Consider the following 21,422-nt stretch of genomic DNA (forward strand, 5'->3'; position numbering starts at 1 on the left):
TGAGACCGCCGTAAGGTCACCGCCTCGTTTTGTCAGCGTCCGTGACCGCCACTCCCGCCGGTATTGTGGTATCGTCCATACGCGCAATACACTCAGCATATGACGCAGTGGGTGCCTGAGGTGTCTGTCTCTCCAGGGTGCCTCAACACTGCAAGACATCCATGAATACTCCGGAATAATGCATACGGAGTACACCGACCCATCACTTCAAACTCATAGCAATAGATTGTATTCTTAACTCCTATGTCCCACATATTAATCCCTCAGCTTAATCCCAGGGAACCTACGACTTCTGCACAGCGCATTGCTCGCGTCCAGGATCGTCGCTTCGCATTGACGCCCAATATCTCCTGCACCCCCTGCAGATGCACCATATCGATTGGCTGACGGGCCTTATGTCCGCTGTCCATTGTCCACCTCTCGGCATAATGGATCAAAAGCATTGGAAATAGAAAGAAGGGCAAGAAAAGAGACGCGTTGGCTCATGACATGGGGGAACTATATTACCGGTTCATAACCACCGAATCTGTACCTTGGAGTGGTGATAAATAGAACGGACAAGGGGCCCCGGAACCAAGGGATAAGTAACTGAGTTGAGAAACGAAAAGTGGAACGAATGGTCGCTCGAGTCAGTCTTCAAGATGCCAGGTCCACCCGAGAAAAGTAAATAAATACTAGTAAACAATTCCATCTCTGCCCGGTATGCGAGTGAGGAGATCAAAGCAAAAAATCATTTCGCACGTTGATAAACGCCCCGGCGCCGCCCTCTTCGCTGATCTCGGTAACCAACACTTCGGTCTGCTGGTATAGCCGCTCCAGAGCAGCCGACGAAGATTTGCCCAGTGACACTGTTGCTTGTTAGTTTCTAACTATCCAAATACCTCTCCCAACATCGGGACTGACGAGGGGGGGAAGCCTACCAAGAATGGCCGAGTTCAACTCCTCCGCAACCGCAATCCGTCCGGCAGGGTCAAGGTAATGCCCATGCACCGACCGTTTCGGGTCTGGATATGCCACCAATGAGAAAATGTCATCCAGCATCTTCTTGTCACCTCCACGCTCATCGTTCGGGTAGTCCAAGCGCAGCTGCTGCCCGTATTGAACCGCTTCGGTGAGAAGCATGTTGGATTTGGCGGTTTGCTCCGGTTCCTCCATGTCCATTCCGTCCGCCTCCCAGCCATCTCCGTCGGGGGTCTGCTCGTCGAGTTCCATCTCTTCGTCCAGGATAGCACTGCTGTCATGTAATCCGTTAGAGGCTTTGGCCTTCTTGGACGCCGCAAGGGACAGCTCGTGGCAGCGTCGCATCATCTCCAAAAATTTCCGGCACCGTAATCTAAAGTGAATATGGGGGAACGACTGCAAGACATTCGCGTAATAGGCGTTGGTATACTTCAAGGCCTTGTCGATATCCCCGTCCAGTATGGCCGCTCGGATTTCTGCCCCATACGGTTAGTCATTTGCGGAGACCTCGAAGAGTATCAGAATACTTACTCTGTCGATTGACCGCTTCGATGTCCTCTTCCACCTCATATTTCTTGAGCGGCTCCTGGCGACCGTTCTCCAAAGCGGCCGACTCCGATGCAACCTCTTCGGCAAAAGCCCGAGCTGTTTCCACGTAACCATCATGAGCCAGGAACTGTGCAACAAGCTCTTGAAGTAAAGCAGATTCGTCTAAAGGTGGCTGAAGGTTGGCAGTGTTTGTGGCACGGATATCCGAGTAGACCGAGGATTTTTCTTCCTAGAGACGACCAGTTTAGACCATGTATCACATAAGAGAAATGTCTCTGAACGTACCTTGACCATGCCATCAATATCGAACATGAAGGGTTGCTGACCGAAGTTTGCAGCCAGATGAACGGGCGGTTGCTTCTTCATTCCTACCGACGGGTATACCTTGACGTTTTGCAACTCCCGGAAAGCGTTGCCTACTCAGTTAGCCCTATGCCAATACATGGTGTTTGAGGAACTTTGTACACACCGAGAAAGACACCGTTCTTGGTGAAGAAAGCACATCCCGTCGCGAAGTTCACTCCGCAACCCACGGTATCATTGGCACCAAAGGTAGGACCGTAATGTTTTCCTTGTCCTTGACTTTCGCCAAAGAATGATTTACCATCATCGCCATGATAAGCCCACGATTCTTGCTCCCACCCGGGGAGTCGTTCAACGGACGCTTTTGTACTCGAAAACCCGATTCCGATCATTCTGCGGTCGTTAGCATACTAGTCCTTTCTTTTCCCTTCCTTTGAAACCCGGAATCACTAATTCATAAGTACGTACCCTTCCTTAGGCTTCGAGAGAATCGTTATCTCGAAATAGTAGATGCCACACTGCGGAGGCATTGGATTGTCTGCACGGACGGCGGCGGCTTCGTGCTCGTGCTTGTTGACAGGGCCCGTGTACCGAACCTCCAGCCCCCCATTTGTCAGTTCCAGACCGGCATATTTATCACCATCGCTCCAACGGGATGGCAGAGGCAGGAGATGATCGTCATCACCGGGCGGCTCCCTCTCGATGATATCATACGTCATCCCGCGGTGGGAGGGCGTTATCCGGGGTAGGCTGGACTGGCTGGAGGATGTGGAGAGAGGATTATTAGGGTTCGAAGCGGAGCAGATAGCATCTCGTTGGAATGCCTGTTTCGCTCTTCGGGCGGCATCGAGGCGGGCGATGTAGCGGGAGTTGCGGAGGTAGGAGGGCGTGAAGAACGAGGGGACGGGATCGGAGAGGCCGCCCGGGTTCTGAAATAAAAGATCGGAGCGAGAGAAGCTGGCGTATTTGCGAGAGTAGGGAGGGAGCGAATCGCCGGGCGACGTCCTCCAGGAGTTGTTCATCTGCATGTCTGCATCCACGGCGGCCGAGTGCCTCAGCAGGCGGCCTTCGGGATGAAAGGGTGGGGGATAGGAAGAAGTGGAGGTGGAGGGCAAGAGATGCGAGAAGTCGTTGCTCGGGGGCGACAGCGCGGTGCCGGACAGGACGGAGGCGTAAGACGAGCGACGGGGGAGCGAGGAGATGCTTGTTGGGCCGGAAGATGAGGTTAGAGGAGCTCGAGCTCCATCGGAGGGGGGGAAAGGTGCATCCATAGGGGAATCGTTCGCGGGTCTTGGAGCCAACGAACGGGGCGGCGGCGGGTACTTCCTCTTAGTTCGATGGGCATAAGAATCGACTCTCTTCTCTCTCCTCACGCGAGCTGCTCGGCTGCTTTACTCGACACCGGTCCGATCAAGACACTATCATTTGTCTCGGATAGTCTGACGCAATGATCGACTGGGCTCGTCGAGGTCTTGTTTCTGACTTTCTGTACGATCTTCCGCGGTGTTCTCTCGAAGATCACGACTTTCCATAAACGGAGAGTGGAGCACCGCCGTAGTAGCAACAAGTCACCTTGCGATATCTTTCTTCTGTGGCCATGTACAGAAAGCAGACAATGGGTCTCAATCAAAACAAGAATCGCTCAGTAAAAGGGGGTTCCGGACGACGGTCTTAATCCAACAGAATCAGGGAACCACCATAGACCCGACAGCCTGCGTTTGGTCTGTGTGACAGGACGGGGAAAGTAGAACCCCAACACTACAGGGAGATCCTCTAATACGGTAAATAGATAGAAACTGTGGGGGAGGGGGGGAGGCGAGAAGAGAAGAGTCGAGGAGAACGAGAGGGCAGGAATCACCCGACAGGAAAGAATAAGAATGAATGAATAATGAATGGCCTAACAAGGAATGCTGCGGGGGGGAAAGAGAAAGCACGGGATTCGGGCGCTTTAGGCCTGGCGATGAGCCGGCCGTACGTAACGTCCACCGTCTGCTCACTACCTACACTACATTGCCCCCTCTTCTCACTCAAACAAACGGCTGCCTGTTCTCCCATGCAACCATCCGACCTATCTTCAAACCCCTCTCGCCATGACTTCATCCCGGTCCCTCCAAACGGGGACGAGCGTATGAGCCCTAGACAAATATATATCCAGTGGTGATTCAATCTCCGCCATTCAACATCCCTGCTGCCAAATTTACAACATACAAAGGAACCTTGGAATCAGTTCCGATCAAATCGAATCACTTGCACTACAGAGAATAAAGACATATGTTAAATTTCTCCCATGCTTGATTGACCCAGGCATATTCCCACCTGTGATTCCGGCTATTTCCTATCTATCTACCGCATGCTTTTTCCCTCCTGCCCCATTCCTGCCATGACTCCGGCAATAACTGACAAATGCTGCGTTGAAAGAGATACCAGATCCAATGTTTTCACAACCGTAGTGGTACATAACTTATTCGTAAATAGCAATTAGAGAGAAAAAAAAAAAAAAAAAAAAAAGGTAAGAGAAGAAAAGAAAACAAAAGAACAAAGCAGGATCGTAGGTAGAAAGGTAAGATGAAACGTCCTGTAGTGAAAGATCGGGGCAGCGATCCTTTTCACACTCTCGAACTGGACCGCTGGGCCAGTGTCTCGACAATAGAAAAACCAATTAGACAATAGTGACAGTAAACTCCAGACCGGCAGCAAATACAACCCCAGATGACAAAAAAGAACAAAAAAAAAAAAAAACGCTCCAGTAGCTGCCAAATAGATGGCAGGGAAAACATAAATGAGAACAATAGGGCGGCAAGGTATGATAGATAAGAGTCAAAAAAATAATGTACAGAAAGAAGGATGAGATGCAAATCGTGGACGTAGGTCAATGGCCTACGCAGCCATGGCCATGGCAGGCGCAGGCGAAGAGGCTTCGGTGAGATTGGGAGGGACCGGCGTGAGGTCTCCGTCACCCGAATTGCTCTTCTCGCTGGGAACTCCGCTGGCGCTCTGGTTGGCCTTGCTGTCGCTGTCACCCGTCTCGAGGACGCCGTCCTTGATCTCGCCGTTCGTTTCGGAGACTTGAGGTCGAGGAGTGCGCCAGCTGGACAGGTTCCAATTCACACCGGTGAAACTCTTCAATTGAAGGGGCTTTCGCTCCCACTTCCGACAGGGAGCTCCCGTACGATCCAGGGCACGAAGACCGGCATTGATGGCACCAGTGTTGGCCTTAGGTCCGAGTCGGTGGTTTGCTGCCAGTTTCACGTGGTCGACCGTTCCGTCGTCACTACAGAACAAAGCGTTAGTATAAGATATTCCATGAATTGAGACAGTAGAATCAAATCAACGTACAGTCGGGGTTTCTTCTTAGGACCCGGCTTGCCTCTCGGCTTGGGTTGCGTCTCGGCCGTCTGGTTCAGGCCTCTCTTGCTACCAGGTTTGGGGCCCGGCATGCCCTTGCGGCGAGGAGTGTCGGCAACCGACGTACCGGCCGCTGGTGTAGAAGCGGCATCGGACGCGTTGTCCACAGAAGATGGAGGGATCGGAGCCTCAGTGAAAGACGAGGCGGGAGAAGCTTCTTTTTCCTTGACGGGGGTTTCGGCAACGGGCTCCTGGATCTTGGGAGTGCTGTTTTTCCTGGACTTCTTGTCCTTGGGTTCGGGGGGCGGCGTGGCAAACTGGCTCAACACTTCGGGAGACAATTTGAGGACCAGGACCCCTTTGGAGGCCCCCGATCGACCGGAGCGACCGTTGGTGGCCGACGACGTAGCAGAGCTAGAGGCAGGCATGACGTTGACGGCCCAGTGGTTTGCGTTTGGCAACGACTTGTAGGGAAGATGCGGTTGTGTCGTTAGAGGGAAGGCTATTCACAGAGTAGGTGAATTCCTCTCCCAGAAGGTGTTGGGCTAATAAGTGGTGGAGACCGTCACCTGCGCAAAGTGGCAGTGTTTTTTCTGAGGCAGATCGGGGTCGTAGAGTTGAAATAGGTTTAAAAAAGGGAGACGGAGACCGGGAGGAGGGGAGTGCGTGACGAAGCACGGTGGAAGATTGGTTGCGATGGGGGTTGCGTGGTTCCGAACCAGAAAGGCGACAGGTGAGCGGCGAGAAGTCGGTAGTCACGGTCACGGCGAGGCTTGTTGACGATAGGAGAATTGAGGCCGAAATGACATAGTCCGGGGGTGATGGAGTAGAAGCTGAAGATGGGAGGGAAGGTGGTGAGAATGAGTCGGGATGGTAGAGAGAGGGAAGGGGGATGGGAGGAAGGAAGAAAAGGAGAGGAGGGCGAGACGGCAAGGCCGGGGGGATGGAAGGGATAAAGATGTGTTTTCATTATTGTTGGTGTGTTCATCTCGTCTACTACTAGACTCAGACTTTGTTCTGCGGCGGCAGACTGTGGTGCAGCCCAGCGGATTTCACAGAGAAAGGAAGAGACCTCCTAAGGAAAGACTGACGGGGGGGCTGTAAGGTACGCGTCCGGTACCGAGGCGGTTTTTTTTTCTTTTCTTCCGTCTTTTTTTTTTTCAGCGTTACGCGTGGGTGCGGCCGACGCGGACGTCATTTGGTACGTGCTGGTACCGGTATTAACTCTTAATGCTCGATAGAGACCGACGATCAGGGAGATCCTGGTATTTCTGTTACCATTTCTGTACGTAGCAGGTCCGACTCGGCGTTACGGCCAGGCCTGATTACTGTACCCAAACAGGCAAGGCGGATGAGTCAGCCACGTCCTCTTGAACCTCATCTACAATAGATCTCTTCAGGTACATTTACTCTTCTATCCATATTCTACACAATATCATATCAAGTACGTGGATCGTCTCCAAGGGCTCTGATAATATTTCCTAGTATCTCGATTTGATCTCTTTCTGTTCATGGTCCTTCTCCCACCCCATTCTCCCCCATCTGTCTCCTCGAACATACCTTCACCAGGCCTCCGCATTCAACCAGCCTTCCACCGCTTCCGTCCGGCGTTCATTCGCAGCGATCAGGCCCAGTTAATTACGGGAGGATCCATTCCAGCTCCATCGGATGATTTTTCTACTTTCCTCGTATTGACTCTTACGGGCTGAAAGCCTGAAAGCCTGAACGGCCTTTCCACTTGCTTCTCCCTCGCTACTAACTTACCAGATGGTCACGATCCTCCTGCTAGCATCATGCGGATAGACAATCATCCCTCCCCCTGGAACTGATTGGAGTGCCCGATAAAATCAGAAGAGCTGGCCGGCCCTTTTTTCTATTTATTTTTTCTCTCCTTTTTAGAACTGACCTCAAGGAACACACCTACAAATCAAACCGCTTGACGCCCTGCCTGGACTAACAGATCAACCGGCGGGTAACCAGGAATAACAATCAATAATCACGATTCCACGACCCAAGAAAACCGGCTCGCCACAGTCGGAACGCAATCAATCCATTCCCTTCCATTGACGCATGGACCGAGACGATGGGGGAAAAAAGGCGCACCAATTCAAAAATTCAACCCGACAGACCCGGTTTATCCACCGTTCTGTTTCTGTTTCCCTTGGGATGCACTGGCTCGTCGACCGGTCTTTTTGGTTTTCGACGCCGCAATAATCAGTAAATCCAAACACTAAAATAATAATTAATTCCCATCACAGATCCTTCTGTTCGCTTGCAATGGACGGACAACGGGGCAGCAGCCTGGAATTCAACCAACACAGTACTCTAGTATTTACTATCCAGTTTCTACTATTACTTCCTAGATAGAAAATTAGTCTTGAACAGTAATTGGAAATATAGCACCCGATCAGGTCATCCAGGTTATCCAGGTCATCCAGACCACTCAAGAGGAGCTCAAAAGTATCACCCTTCAGGCGACTCGCCTGACCCGCTTAGTTACCGCCTCCCCAGCAACCCCCGGCCAAGATCTGACTATCTTTCCCCCTGTTCCTCCGGAGACACCACCTCTCGGCATGTCTCCTCCGCACGATGCAATCTCAAGCCAGCCCTTTGTCAAGGTTATACCTATCCACCTGCACTGCATCATGAATCGGATTGAACCTTTGAAAGGCGTTGATGAAAAGCGCTGATGATCATCAAATCGCACGTTCTGATCCCCTACGAACGAACCTAGGCAGAAGCGCCAGGGCGACGTAACTGCGCTGGACCGGCAAGGGAGGCAAAGGAGATTAACACGAGTGATTGATGTTGAAAGAAGTCACAATGTCATCCCCTCAATCGGCACGAGCTCTCGAATGACCTATACAGTGTTGATTCAATTTCGTCAGGATACCTTTGTGTCGCAGTCAACGAGAGACATCATCTTATTGTTGGGCAACTTTTTCTGGCTTTCAATCGCATGGATCGGGCAAAGAATACTGCCGTCATCCATGGAGAAAGGCTCTTGACCAAGTCATGGAAGCACCTTTGATTAAGAAAATATGCTATGAACATTCTCATCGCTTTACTGTTGGATCTACGGAGTAGGCAAAATCAATATGTAAGTGGTTTTTTACTTCTCTGAACCGACTAATCAACCATCTACAGGATACGCTAGGCTCTTCCACCTAGAAGACTACTAAGTCGCAATATAGTACGCTTCAGAACATTTGCAGAACGAGCACCCCTATCCAACTGTGTATCCAGAAAGCAGCCTGAACACTCTGTGCAAAGTTAGGTCATTGCGCCAGTATACCCCGGAAAGAGACAGTGTGCAGAGCGGTACTGTGGGTTTCGAAATACCCGGCAGTGTTTGCAGTGATAGCATTCCCTCCAGATTAGCTTCTCTATAGGTGATTGACCCTGATCACCCATTCGAGGATCGGCCTTCTGATGTCGGTATGAGATCTTCCCTTGGGAATACCTTACTAGAATCAACAAGCGAATGTGACAACTCAAGATAGCACTCGTTTCTATCATCTCGACTGCCTAGGCATGCAAAGTTAACGCGCGGTGAACAGCGTGGTCACGGATTCCACCAAGTACACAGTATCGGCACTCTACGAGCTCCAAGTGAGTGACCGCATCGAGTTCGAAAACTCACTATGGTAGGGTAGAGGAATAATGTCGCCAGCATTAATAGGAAGTCAGCTTAGGGCAGGCACTTTAGGGGTTTTTTTATTTTATTTCGGAGTCTCTTGTCAAAGGCGTCGTCGCTGTGTTTAAGCCCTCAGATGGGGTCTAACAGACTCGGCCATCCCATACTCCGATTGTCCTCGATCGACTAATAAGAAACAAAATAAATAATGGTCGAAAGGGAATTGGAAGGGACAGGGTAGTAAAGGATGTAGACTGCGAGAACCATCAATAACATGATTGAGAAGGAACATATTGGAAGGATATACTGAAAAGGAAATAGAAAAGGAGATCAGGTAATCTAACAGACTCAGAATGAACCATTGGTCCCCCGTACCCAGAAAAGCAGTGCGCATCGTTACGGGGCCGGTCTAATAGTAAACTGTCAGTAATGCTGCAATCAAAATGTCTTCGGAAAAGAATCTTACGAAATCAGTGGTGGCCGGCGCAGGAATGAAGCCAGCGGGCAAACCCGAGGTCAATCAACTCAATGATCTAAGACGATTTAAGGATTAAACTTAGTGATTCGCGGCTGCCGGCCCCTTTTCATCGCTTCGCTGGCTAACTTGGTCAGTTATGACTTCTAACATGTAGATTTTCTTCGATCCGTGGGTATGACAAGATCATCCTCGACGAGGGTGGGAGGAGGCGACGACTCGACGTGGCTCGAAGTTTGTCTTTATCCCACCTCAACACCAGATACCCAGGGTGTTTTGAGCTCCCCGACCACTCACATCTCCGGCGCATCTGGTGCAAGCGTCTCTGCCTCTATAGCCTGCACAATCTCAAAGTCCAGAAGCGTAATCAACCCGTTTCCCGTCATACAGCACAGTGTGCTTTCTACAGAAACAAGGCCGGTACTCCCCAAAGTGATAATAGCTTTTCGCATCTCAGATTGAACATATGCCTTCTCAGTATTTAAAAGACTGTAAGTTTGGATCGTCTATCTTGATTCGCTTTGACTCAGGAACACTTGCTTCGGACACGACCCATTTCACAGGAACCTTGACTGCAGAGCTCTTATCGAAACGGCTCTAATCCTCGTCATCCCCCTCCTGCGCAGAAAGTCTTGTCAGTCCTCCTCCAAGTCCCTCCAAAAGGGCGGGGAAACGGCTTATCGCGGTCGATGGGATCAGTTAAACAATTAGCTGCGGCTCTGATCCAATGCCGGGCCATGCGGGCAATGATTGTCAAGCTCGAGCGGAGCACTGAGAGGTTTGAAGAGTCGAAAACACTGCGTGAGGAATACTCAGGATGATTTCCAGATAATCGAGACAGAGTTGCTATCTTGGAGTATGGCCAGTCGATTGAACTATTTTCATCAGGTTCCTTGCAACTTATTGGAGACAAACCCCAATGGGAGAACTTAGAGAAATGTGATAAACTGCACTGTCTGTGGCCTCTGCTCACAGAGTGGATAGTTAGCACACAGGTTTGCCAAAGCTCTAGAAACATGCCGGCAAACAGTACGTTCTGTATGCCTGAGCGATTGATCGGCACCGAGCATATTACCCTGCAAATCCCACAGTCTTGTCGATGAACGAATGCATCGGTGGTATTCGTAGATCTTGGCCTTTTTAGGCTTGAACTGCCAATTTAGGATTGCATTCCAGATGCCATTGATATGGTCTTCGCTTGTAGATGCGTTTATTTGACTCTGGGGGATGATACAATCGCATTGTCTCAGGACCGTAAACAGACGGGTTCAGGCGCTCGACGGCCCCGTCTGAATTCCTTCCAACTGTGACCAAACTCAATGGGATTGTCCTCGTCGGGAGGAGCGATGTGACAAACGGTTCTGGGGAGGACTAAGACAAGTCGGCACCGATGAACAGTGGTAGTAGACGTCGCAAGGCTTCTAGTCACCATCGAGGTCACGATTATATTGCTCAAGCGAAAGGCCAAGGGAGGTTGTTGTCCTCTCTTTCTTCGTTCGCTTGTCATAATGCTTCTTCATTTGAATGGCGGCCCATTGCAGTTCCTGATGAGCATCGAAACGAGCTGTAAAGTTGTGGGGAGAGTAGCTCGCATCGCGCTCCAGGGTTACCGTAAACCAAGCCCGTACATATCCTTTTTAAGTTTGATTGCATTTTCGATTGTTCTGAAATCAGGATTGATGAGTTCAGAGAGCAATTATTCGACTCTCATCTCTTGATCTTGACTGTATCGCTGGGACATTGTAGTACTAAGACTCCTTAGTATAGACGTGATTTTATAGAGCGCATGATAACACCTACTCGGATGCCTTGGGTCTCCGATAAAAAGTTCGATTTCGGTGCAAATTGCCGCTGACTTGGTTGTTAATTCAATGGCCGAGCCTGCTGAGGTTCCAGACGAACATGGCTTTTGATAATGGTTGTTTTGGTGGATAGCTAGACGAGCTCACTAAGGGCAGCGAAACGGGAGGATCACGAAGTATGTGCGACTCTGGATGATATGCCGGGCAGTAGACATACGTCCGGCCAAGGGAAGCAAAAGAACAAGGTACACCAGAGGATAGATAACCATGTAAATAACCACTCGATTCAGGCGCTTTAGATTTTCCTGGTGGTTTTGCCGAAGTATCGCAGCCTGTTTTATATGACGTTGTAGGTAGAAGAATATAATTCCGTAGAGGGCAATGATTCCGAATTCAGCGATGAAAATCCACAAGTAGTGCACCCAGAGGCGCGTCGACCTGAGGAGCGTCACCCTGGGAGCCATCGTGTCTTCTCTTCAGCCAAGGACGGGTTTTGATGGGCTTCAGATGACATTAGCAACCCTGAGTCTTCCATGGACACACCACGTCTTATCCCTAGTCCTTTTGCCGCAATTGCGGCCGCCTGGGCACAGTTGAGGAGTGCCGTCTCATGTTCTCGACTAATCCAGCACTGTGATAAACTCTTCACCTGGTGGTTGGGGTTAAGATAGTTGACCAACGGGCAAATTAGGGCTGTCCATCTCGCAAATTCTCAATGATTGCTGCAGTCGTGGGAGGATCCTGAATTCTACGCATTGCTGAGCTGCTCCTGGCTTGTCCGAACTTTTGAGGCATAGATTCATCACTTTACGAGTACGGGAGCAGACGTAAACCGGGACTATAAGAGACGCTATCCGCTACTTCATATCGGGCACACTCTGTCAATAGTACCATATTTCTTTTGCATCTGCAGTTGTTAGTTTCCGTACAATCAAGCAAGACTATTGATTTTACTCACAATGGTTCGTAAAAGAAGCTTGCTGGTGAGATCTGATGAGACATTCTCTCCCTTGGTCGTTCCTTGACCGAGGCATATGCCATTTTTGATCAGGGTGAAGCAAACGCCCATGAAGCTGCGTCACAGCGCAATGTAGAACTGCTTAACGGAGTAGTGAACCAGACATTCATTATTAGTCAAGTAGCCTTATCCAGCCCAGGTCCATCTGAGTGGCCGAGCCAAAAGCTATCATGATGCTGCATTCTAGAGATTCTAGATCATTGGGATTTAGGAAACTGAATGTTGTAAGAAGGAGATTATATTGGACATTCAACTACCCTGGCTATGGAAGATAGGAAAGTGACTTGCTTCGTATATTCACACCGATACTGGATTTACAGCTTGATATTCTCTGATCATAAGGACTCGGTCGACTCCTGCTATATTCACCACTTAGCCTTGGTGAAGCAGACCTGCCTATATCATGTAGGGTCCTTCAATAATCTTCTCCAGTATGGTTGTCTAGCACACCTCTCGGGGTCCAGTTCTCGAGCATCTCGTTGTCCTCCGTTAGTGGTCAGTCTATGTAGAGGGCCCGTGTCTCGGCAGAATAGTTACTCCGCACCCGGACAGCGATCGGCAGAATGAGGCTCAAACCAACCTGACCGCCAACGCGACGCTGACCGCTTCCGCTCGATCTCACGAAAAGGCCGTGAAGCGCGCTGCCGTAAGTAAATCGACTCTCACGGCCGCAAAAAAGGCGATAACCTTCCAAAATTCGGGATTTAGATAGGTACTAGGATTGTGCACAAGGTTCTCAATTTTAGTAAAATTATCACTCTTTTTAATAAGGACAGACGCGTTTAACTGTCCAGGCCCATATAAATATTGTTACTGTCTGACTGAACCACAGCTAGAAAGTCCGATAAGATCTGTGGTATTTTAGAGTTTTGGTCACGTGCTGTGACAGTATTTGGTATTATTACAGAGTTATTACCACTCCTGGTGCGGTCAGGTTCCGGGTGTCCTGGACGGCTTCCAGTTAGGGCTACCTACCACCATCTTACCTATCCTATTCATCCATCGATGCATTTCATGTTATGGGTAGATTAGAATGCGAGGGAAACTGTTGTGAGACTTTTCTCCCAGAAATCAAATGGACAGTGGGCTTTGGGGGGTTTGAGGCTTCCTGCTGGTCATGGAAATATATCTCGAGCGTCCCGTTTCCCTCAGTATATATCGTGTTAAGTACCTATACTCTAATATCGATCGATAACTTAGAGATCATAATCTAATCCTCTTACATCAGAAAGGCTATATATAGACTGCCTGTTGGCCATTGATTTCATATCCACGTATCTACACTAACTATCCAACCACCATATCTTCAAACAAACAACAATCCAAATCATACAAATTACTCGCCCTTCTTCTCCCTCATCTTCCGCTCAACAACCTCCCCTACAGCCGCCTGAACCCCAGGACTAGCCCTGACACTACTCAACACCAACCCCTCTTTCATGCCCTTGCGCAGCGTCGCCACGCCCTCCCGATCGCCCCGGAACGGCGCAAACCCCAACTGCAAGAGCCGCGTGGCCTCGCCGTCCGTCGTGCGCGACAGCTGCAGGAGTTGCGCGAGACGCTGCATCGTCTGCGGATGGAGACGATCGCTGGGACCGGAGGGTTTCTGGCTCACTTCGGGAGGCGTGACCTGCGAGATGAAGATGTGTAGCGTGACGGAGGCGCGTTGCGCGAGGGTTAGGATTTGGAAGGGGAGTAGGTAAAAGGTGGGTTTCTCGGCGGAGATTCCGAGGAGATCGCGCAGGCCGGGCGGGATGTAGGTCGATGGGATGAAGAGGGCGCCGGGGTGGGTGATCAGGGTGAGCTCGAGAGTGATTAGGGCTGCGAAAGTAAAGAAGCGCCACTGGAGACCGACAACCCTCTCATTAGGAACCAGAACACGCGAATCAGGATACATGCGTCAAAGAAGAACTTACATAGCGACCCCAACTAGCCCACCAGGTAAAGTTCAAAAAGATAATCGTGATGAACCCGCCGACATACGGCAACAAAGATCGCTGCAACCCGGTCATCAGAAAGTCCTGCATCGTTTTGTTGCGGTCGCCCCAGCCCAGAATGTCAGGACCGAACCGGTCATAGGCGAACCGCCTCGCAGGGTCCAAGAGTGTATCCTGCGCCAACTTCAAGTACACGAAATAGTTATCGGCCGGGAGGCCCTCGCCCTGCGTGATCTTGTCCGGGTGATGCTGTGCGGCGAGTCGGCGGAACCGCGACTTGATGGTGCGGTCATCGGCGAGGGGAGACACGCCCAGGGCTTTGTAGAAGTCGCCGGCGACTTGGACGCGGTGGAACGCTTCATAGAGAGTGTAGAGGAGGTAACCGGTCACGACTAGGACAAAGATGCGCCGGCGATGGCGCGCGTAGCGCGGGGAGGGGGGTTGAGGGCGAGGATCTCCCGCGCGAATGGTGAGTCCGTAGTAGACGCTTTGGACGAGGGAGGTGACATACTGTATGGACCGTGAATGTCAGTCAATCTACAAAAGAAGATATCATGTTACCCGGAGAAGCTCCGCACGGAGGGACTCCAGGTAAGTCGGGTGCTGCTACTCACGTTGGGAAGCACCGCCCATCCAACAAAGGAAAGTATAGACGACATAATCAAAATTGAGGGCTCGAGTTCATCGAAATCCCCTCGAAACCAAGCTTCTAGTAATTGAAAACGAGTGTATAGCGATAGCGCGATGTCGGCGTTCTTTCAGGGTTGTAAAGTCGCGATTTGGTCTCTCGCCGGCGCTGATCTCCCCTCCACCGCCCGGTTCACCGCCTTACCCGTCTTCTCCACCCGGCGGACAGTAAAAAAAAAGAAAAAAAGAAAAAGATCTCTACATCGGAAAACCCGTCGAATCTCTAAACCCAACAATCTCGGGGAAAAAGGCGCATTGATCTGTGCCACACATCACACACAATGGCAGTCGACGAAATGGAAATCGACTCGAACCCGGCGTCTCAGTCCGTACAGGAGCCCGAGAAGGAACGCAAGCGCAAACACAAGAACAAGGACGTTTCTTCATCATCACCGTCGAAGAAGAAGCGCAAGCATGACGCCAATAATCTAATCGCAGACGAAACCAGCACGCGCGAGAAGAAGAGCAAGAAATCCTCGAAGAAAGACGGCAGCAGCAAAAGCAGCAAGAAATCTAAGCCCGCTGCGGCGTCGACTCCCGATTCGCCCTACACTCTGACCACCGCGACGCTTTATCTTCCTCTCTCTCCCATCTCGATCTCCCCGACCCATGCGCTGGCGTCTCTGATGGCGGAGCACCTCTCTCCGCTGATCCTCACCTACTATGCCCCCCTGAAGGGTGTCGTCCTGGCCTACTCCAACGCCACAATCTCCAGCACCGACCCCGCCGAATCCCCCAGATCCGCGTCCGATGCCACGAACCCGACGCCTTTGACCCTCGCAAAGACGGCCGGCGAGTACGGCGTCCTGTACGTCTACCTCACCGCCACCTTCCTGGTGTTCCGGCCCCAGCGCGGTCAGATCCTCGAAGGCTGGGTCAACGTGCAGTCCGAGGGGTTCCTGGGCGCCGTGGCTCTGAACTTGTTCTCCGTGGGTATCGAGCGCAAGAGACTGCCGTCCGATTGGAAGTATATTGCACCCGGCGAATACGAAGAAGGACAAGAGGAAGCCAAAGCCAACGGCGAGGCCGCCAAGACCCAGTCCCAGAACAACGACAACGACGACAACAACTCTTCCTCCTCCGAACCCTCGACTACCTTCGATCCCGAGAAGGAACACTTCAAGCCCGTCGCGCTGGCCGCCGACTCCAACCCTCTCCTGGACACGGACGCCACTGCCGCCGAGCATGACGAGTCCGCCGCCGCGGAGGGCTACTTCCAGTCCGTCTCCGGACACCGGGTGCGCGGCACTGTGCGTTTCCGCGTCGTCGACGTCGACGTGATCCCCGGTGCGGAGCGCGATCGCGGCTTCATGAGCATCGAGGGCACGATGCTGACTCCCGAAGAGGAGGCCCAGGTTGTCGAGGACGAGCGCAACGGCGTGTACTCGTTTGCTGGCACCCCGCGGAGATCGTCGAGTTTGCCGATTCGGACGGAACCGAAGACTACCACCGCCATGTCTGGTGCGATCCCGGAGTCTTCTTTGACGGTGGCAGAGATAGAGGTCGAGGGGGAGGAAGCCGAACCCGAACAAGCATCACCGGTCAAGAAGAGCAGCAGCAAGGAGAAGAAGTCGAAATCGTCTAAATCGAAGAAGAAGGAAAAAGAGAAGAAATGACCTTAGAAACATGACTTCTTTTTGTGTTTATATGTCTTGTATTGTTCCATAGACGCGTACGTTTTCTGCCTTGTTATATATCCCATTATTCAACCTGTCTACTTATGTAGTTATACGGACCGGAATTTCTTCAGCATCCGGATGCCGGCGCTTTGCAAAACTTGTTAAACCAATGAGCTAGTCATAGGCTCCATCGTAAGAAGCTTTATACTGCTGGAGGTAACCTCACCAGACCCACGGCCAGGCCTACACGACGGCTGATCCCCCTCCCTAGTAGGCACACCCTCTGGCTCTATAAGAACATGTGGAAAGTGCAATCCTCCGCGCTAATGTAGGCCCGGACGGGGTATATAGCATTCAACCACTTCCTCCACCGGATCATAACGGTCAAAACTTCTGCCTACCGCTACAACGCAAGGATACAGACTACTAAGCACATTCTTATCCACTGCACCTGCTATAAACACTTGCGTCACAATTTTTAGGCCCAGGTGAAGCAGATATCAGCAGATGCAACTATCGATTTTGACACCCTTATTTTTAATAACGAAGCGATGCTCCTAGTAGCCAACTTTATGATTAATATAAGATTGCTAGAGCAATATAGAGCAGTCTAGGGCCAGTATATACGCCTACTGTTAGAGAATAAAGTCTCTGACAAGGAAGAATAAATGTTGAAATAGAAAACTGTTCAGTATACTCTACATGCAGCTGGCAAGGTAAATGGCCGACATAATACCTTATATATCTCCTTCTAGGTCCCCTACAGATGCCAGGGGCTAATATTTACTATTTATCTTGCTTTTTCAGTCATTTTGTGCTTGAATTTTGTTTTCTAGGTCTCTTAGGTTCTTTAAGGCCCCCCCAGGGTGCCTATTTGTTCTCCAGGGGCTTCATTCGTTAAAATTTATGGTATATATAGGACGGCTGGTCTTAGGGCTGGTCTTAGGGCTGGTCTCCCCTAGTATAGCGGCCGTAGCCAGGCACGCTGAAAGGGTATGAATGCTGCTGCTACTACTACTACTACTACTACTACTACTTTGACTTCCCTGCGCTGTGTACGAGTGCATTATGTTGTAAGGATAGCTTAACTACCATAGATTCACTTATTTTATGATACCGATCGTTTCGCTTCAATGTACGCAAATTCACGCTTTGAATCCTCCTTCACTTAACTTCGTAGTACTCTACTACCTGCCCTCAAGTACGACCACCGATTCGTAGTCTCCACTGTCACGATCAATCAATTTACAACCTGTTTTGCCGTTTTACGACTCTGTCAAGCAGCAAAGGCTTTACCGGGATACAACCCCGATATAGTTTCTAATATTGTAATTGCCTAATCTGCCTGAAGAAATAATCTTTTTTTCCGACAGCATCGAACCGCCGGGGGGAACTACGAGCTTCACTATAGCCCCGTTGTCCGCAATTCTTTCTCTCCCGCGGTGGATGGCTTGCCGTCATTACGGCAATGTATGTGGTTCATGTGCAAGGAGGCCACTGATAAAATAGCCCGTTTAGTGATCGAATTGAAAACCTTGTGGCTATGCAGTTTCAGTACCTGTCATCTGGGTTAGTTGATCACCTCTTTCGATTCAAGGGACATTGCTAATCATCATAGGCCAGCTGGTATCATACGTGAGACCATCGCACGTCAAGTTTGGAGATTTATCGACTTATTACTCCGTATAGCTTGTTTGTCAGGCGGGCGGCGGACTATAGGGTTGAGATGTCCACCCGCTCATCCCCTTTTTGGAACCTGGCGGAGCCCAAAAGGACGAATCGTCTCGAGAATCCATGGGGTCACTATCTATTCTTTTTGGCCACAATGATGGCATTGCGAGATGGGTTGTATATTGTCAAGAGCGAAGGCCGTTTCCAAAGTAACATGGGGTGGATGGCCGGCCAGCCATAGCCAAATGTTGGACGGTCCTTCTACCAACTGTACGTCAATGAATCCAGGACGTACCAGAAGCTCGCTGAGAACAATTCTCAAGGCCGCGACTGTTTTGCCGAAGACCTCTCAAACGGCACAATATGCCGCTCCTCCCTGTTTCTAAACGGAAGGATATTCCTCAACCCTTCCAGGCTACCCCATCCATCCATCACCATCATCATCACCAACACCACCACCACCATCATCATAACAACAACAGCAATGAACCCTCCGGGAGTGTATACTCGGGGAGGAGGGGGGAAAGGGTGTGAGCTCTCGAGACATTGCCAGTTGTAACCATGATCGCATTGGACGTCTCACGGAGTCAACAGATCGTGCGGGAAACAGCCTTTCGGGGGCTCGTCTACTCCCAGGACACTTTGAAGTGGGGATTGGCTGCCCACAAGGAAGAAACAGGACTTTATGGAAATTGCCCACCAAACAAACCCAGAGACTACCGAAATGCGGTTTTGTGGAAGAAAGTCTACCTGGGATCCCGCAAAAGACCCGTCTGTGACTGCTCTATTTTACGAAGGACAGAATCAAAAGAAGACAGAGAGTTGGATATGTCTTGCAAGGAAACTTCACAAATGCTTGCAGCAAAAAGGTCTGATGCGCGTCAAAGTTGAGATAGATTCTCAACCACAATTGGACAAGGGGTTAAGAATCTCTCCCTGCCGACAAACCGATGGAATCACGAACATTATCCTACTATGGATGGAGAGCTAGGAGAGCTGGGACAGTCTTTCAGATAATGGGAAGGCACATATTCGATCCGAAGTACGAAACAATATCGTCACTTTGAGAAGAATTGGCCTTGTTTCTGTTGAGTGTGGAAAACACGATGGGTGTGTTGTATGACCGGGAAAGCGGATTAACTACACTTCTAGACGGTAAAGACAGAGAAACTTACTCCAGATGCCCCGGAGATGTGGGCGATCTTTGGCCTTCGAGTCACCATCATGGTGGCTAGTTATAAGACCATTCAAAGCTGTTTCGTTGAGGTGTTGAACGATGAAGTTAATTTGTTGGAAGATGATGTTTCCGAATTCGAAGAGAAGATACAAGAGGAGCTTGAGATAGTTGATCTGTTTGTGTTGTTGCGTCCTAATCGTTCAATAGTAATAATGAAGACAAGAAGATAATTCATGTGATGAATTATCTCAGACACACATCTAATATAGGTCAATAATTGTCATAAAATAATCCTCACTGCTAACCTACTACCAAGATATACATGCAAATGTTCATACTATGATTTCTGCGTGATACGGGAATTTACTATTTATTTATACCTTCACCGTCTTCGGCACACCCACCGTGAGAACGTCCAATCCGCCCTCAATCTGCGACTTAGTCGGCATGTTCCCACGACGCATCAGCTCCGCGCTCTGCGCCATGATCGGGTCCATGCCCATCGTGGCCACAGCCACCACCGTGTCGCCCTTGGTGTAGTACGCGGCGAACTTGGCGTTCTCCAGCTCGCCCTGCAGCACCAGCCCGTCCCAGCCGTTGGGCGTGTTTCCGCAATACCGCAGCTGAGCGCCCAGCGCGGACCAGAAGATGGGGATGAATGCTTTGGGCTTGAGGGATTGCAGGGCGGAGGACGCTGACAATGACGTTTGACTGTGCACGATGGCGCGGGCCACGCCGCGTCCCGCGTTCTGGGCGACGTTCCAGTGCTCGATGCGAGTGTAGGTGCCGGTCTTGGGGTCTGTGCCGGGTCCGTGGTACGGGTATGTGGCGATGTCGCCGATGGCGAAGACGTCGTTGTTCAGCCCCGGGACGGCGAAGTGCTCGTCTGTTTTGAGGGACCCGTCCTTCTCGAGCTGCACGGCTGCGTTGTCCCGGAGGAAGTCGGTCGCCGGGCGCACGCCGACACCCAGGACGACCAAGTCGGCGGGCAGCACGGAGCCGTCGTTTAGATGGACGGCGCCGACTTTACCGGCATCGGTCTCGGAGGGAGTGGCCTTGACGACGCCGGCTTCGAGCTTGAACTTCACGCCGGCTTTCTCCAGGTTGTTCTGGAAGATGCGGCCGACTTTCTCGCCCATGACCCGTTCCATGGGGGCTTTCTCCTGGCCGACGATGGTGACTTCGTTATCCTTAGCGAGGGCGTTACCCACCTCCATCCCGATGAAGGAGCTGCCGATGACCACAATCTTCTTGTTCTTCTCGCCCACGGCCCCCAGGATGGACTGCACGTGCGTCACATCCCGTAGCTGGAAGATGTTACCGAGATCCTTGAACCCTTCCAGGGGCAGACCACGCGGGACACCTCCCGTGGCCAGAACCAGCTTGGTATAGGGATAGCTGGCGCCGGACTTGGTAGCCACAGTCTTCTTGGCGAAGTCGACGCCGGTCACCTCGTCGGAGACGGTGTCGATGGAAGCCTCCTGGTACCATTCTCGCGGTCGCAACTGGATCTTCTCCGCGTCGGGGATCAGAGCCTTGGACAGCTTGGGTCGGTCGATTATGAGGTTCGGTTCGCGGGAGATGACCGTGATGGGGCCTTTGTATTTCAATTCTCGAAGGGCCTGGATGGTACCTAGGGTTCCGGAGCCACTGATGATTGACCATTAGTCCATGTTCATAGTAACTGGATCGGATGATAGACTACTTACCCTCCCACGACGACAACCCTCCCAGCATCCGCCGAAGAAACACTGCATTTCACAGCAGGATCTCTCTGCCCGGATTTAATAACCGATTCCTCGCCCTTGATATAAACCGCGCCGTTCTTCTCCTCGACCTCGAATTTATTCAGCGCATTCGGAGCCGGAGCATCCTCGACATCTCCGGTACCGACATTAAAGCAAGCTATATCCCAGGCAGTAATGATTAGCAAAAGTCCATACAAACAGGGTTAATCACCCTAGAAAGAGAGGAGAAAAAGAACACATACCACCATGCCAAGGACAAGTAATCCTCCCATCAGGCGCAACAACACCCAATTTCAACGGCGCGCCATAATGAGTACATTTATGGCTAAGGGCATGAACCTGGCCGTTATGTTTGACGAGGAGGATCTTTGCCTCGTCGATACCTTCGACTTCGGACTCGAGTTTATCGAGCTCTTTGAGGGTTGATAGGGAGGTTATGTCTTTGAGTTTGTATTCCTGGGCCATTGTGGTGGAGGATGTTGAGAAAGATCTGT

At 50.9% G+C, this 21,422-nt stretch overlaps 5 protein-coding genes across 5 annotated transcripts; 1 reads left to right on the top strand and 4 right to left on the bottom strand.

The window, feature by feature from the left end:
- Window positions 1-717: 717 nt before the first annotated feature.
- KD926_003301 (putative Ran-binding protein (RanBP10)) lies at window positions 718-3,083 on the bottom strand (the record flags this gene model as incomplete). The annotated part of the gene is made up of 6 exons (XM_053097425.1): window positions 718-848; window positions 921-1,436; window positions 1,492-1,738; window positions 1,795-1,925; window positions 1,979-2,205; window positions 2,281-3,083. 6 exons carry the CDS (start codon window positions 3,081-3,083, stop codon window positions 718-720), a joined length of 2,055 nt encoding a protein of 684 aa, XP_052958512.1.
- Window positions 3,084-4,689: 1,606 nt separating this feature from the next.
- KD926_003302 (uncharacterized protein) lies at window positions 4,690-6,127 on the bottom strand (the record flags this gene model as incomplete). The annotated part of the gene is made up of 3 exons (XM_053097426.1): window positions 4,690-5,083; window positions 5,149-5,621; window positions 5,801-6,127. 3 exons carry the CDS (start codon window positions 6,125-6,127, stop codon window positions 4,690-4,692), a joined length of 1,194 nt encoding a protein of 397 aa, XP_052958513.1.
- Window positions 6,128-13,425: 7,298 nt separating this feature from the next.
- Window positions 13,426-14,685, bottom strand: KD926_003303 (J domain-containing protein; the record flags this gene model as incomplete). Its single annotated transcript, XM_053097427.1, has 3 exons — window positions 13,426-13,932; window positions 14,006-14,536; window positions 14,641-14,685. The coding sequence occupies 3 exons, from the start codon at window positions 14,683-14,685 to the stop codon at window positions 13,426-13,428; spliced, it is 1,083 nt and encodes a 360-aa protein (XP_052958514.1).
- Window positions 14,686-14,994: 309 nt separating this feature from the next.
- On the top strand, window positions 14,995-16,329 carry KD926_003304 (DNA-directed RNA polymerase I subunit RPA43; the record flags this gene model as incomplete). The annotated part of the gene is made up of 1 exon (XM_053097428.1): window positions 14,995-16,329. One exon carries the CDS (start codon window positions 14,995-14,997, stop codon window positions 16,327-16,329), a length of 1,335 nt encoding a protein of 444 aa, XP_052958515.1.
- Window positions 16,330-19,143: 2,814 nt separating this feature from the next.
- On the bottom strand, window positions 19,144-21,393 carry nfr1 (putative AIF-like mitochondrial oxidoreductase (Nfrl); the record flags this gene model as incomplete). Its single annotated transcript, XM_053097429.1, has 4 exons — window positions 19,144-19,353; window positions 19,561-20,830; window positions 20,890-21,085; window positions 21,171-21,393. 4 exons carry the CDS (start codon window positions 21,391-21,393, stop codon window positions 19,144-19,146), a joined length of 1,899 nt encoding a protein of 632 aa, XP_052958516.1.
- Between the last annotated feature and the right edge of the window lie 29 nt (window positions 21,394-21,422).

This window comes from Aspergillus affinis, assembly GCF_023601865.1.
Source record: "Aspergillus affinis strain CMG 70 chromosome Unknown NODE_17_length_398122_cov_92_786867, whole genome shotgun sequence".
NCBI lineage: Eukaryota > Fungi > Ascomycota > Eurotiomycetes > Eurotiales > Aspergillaceae > Aspergillus > Aspergillus affinis.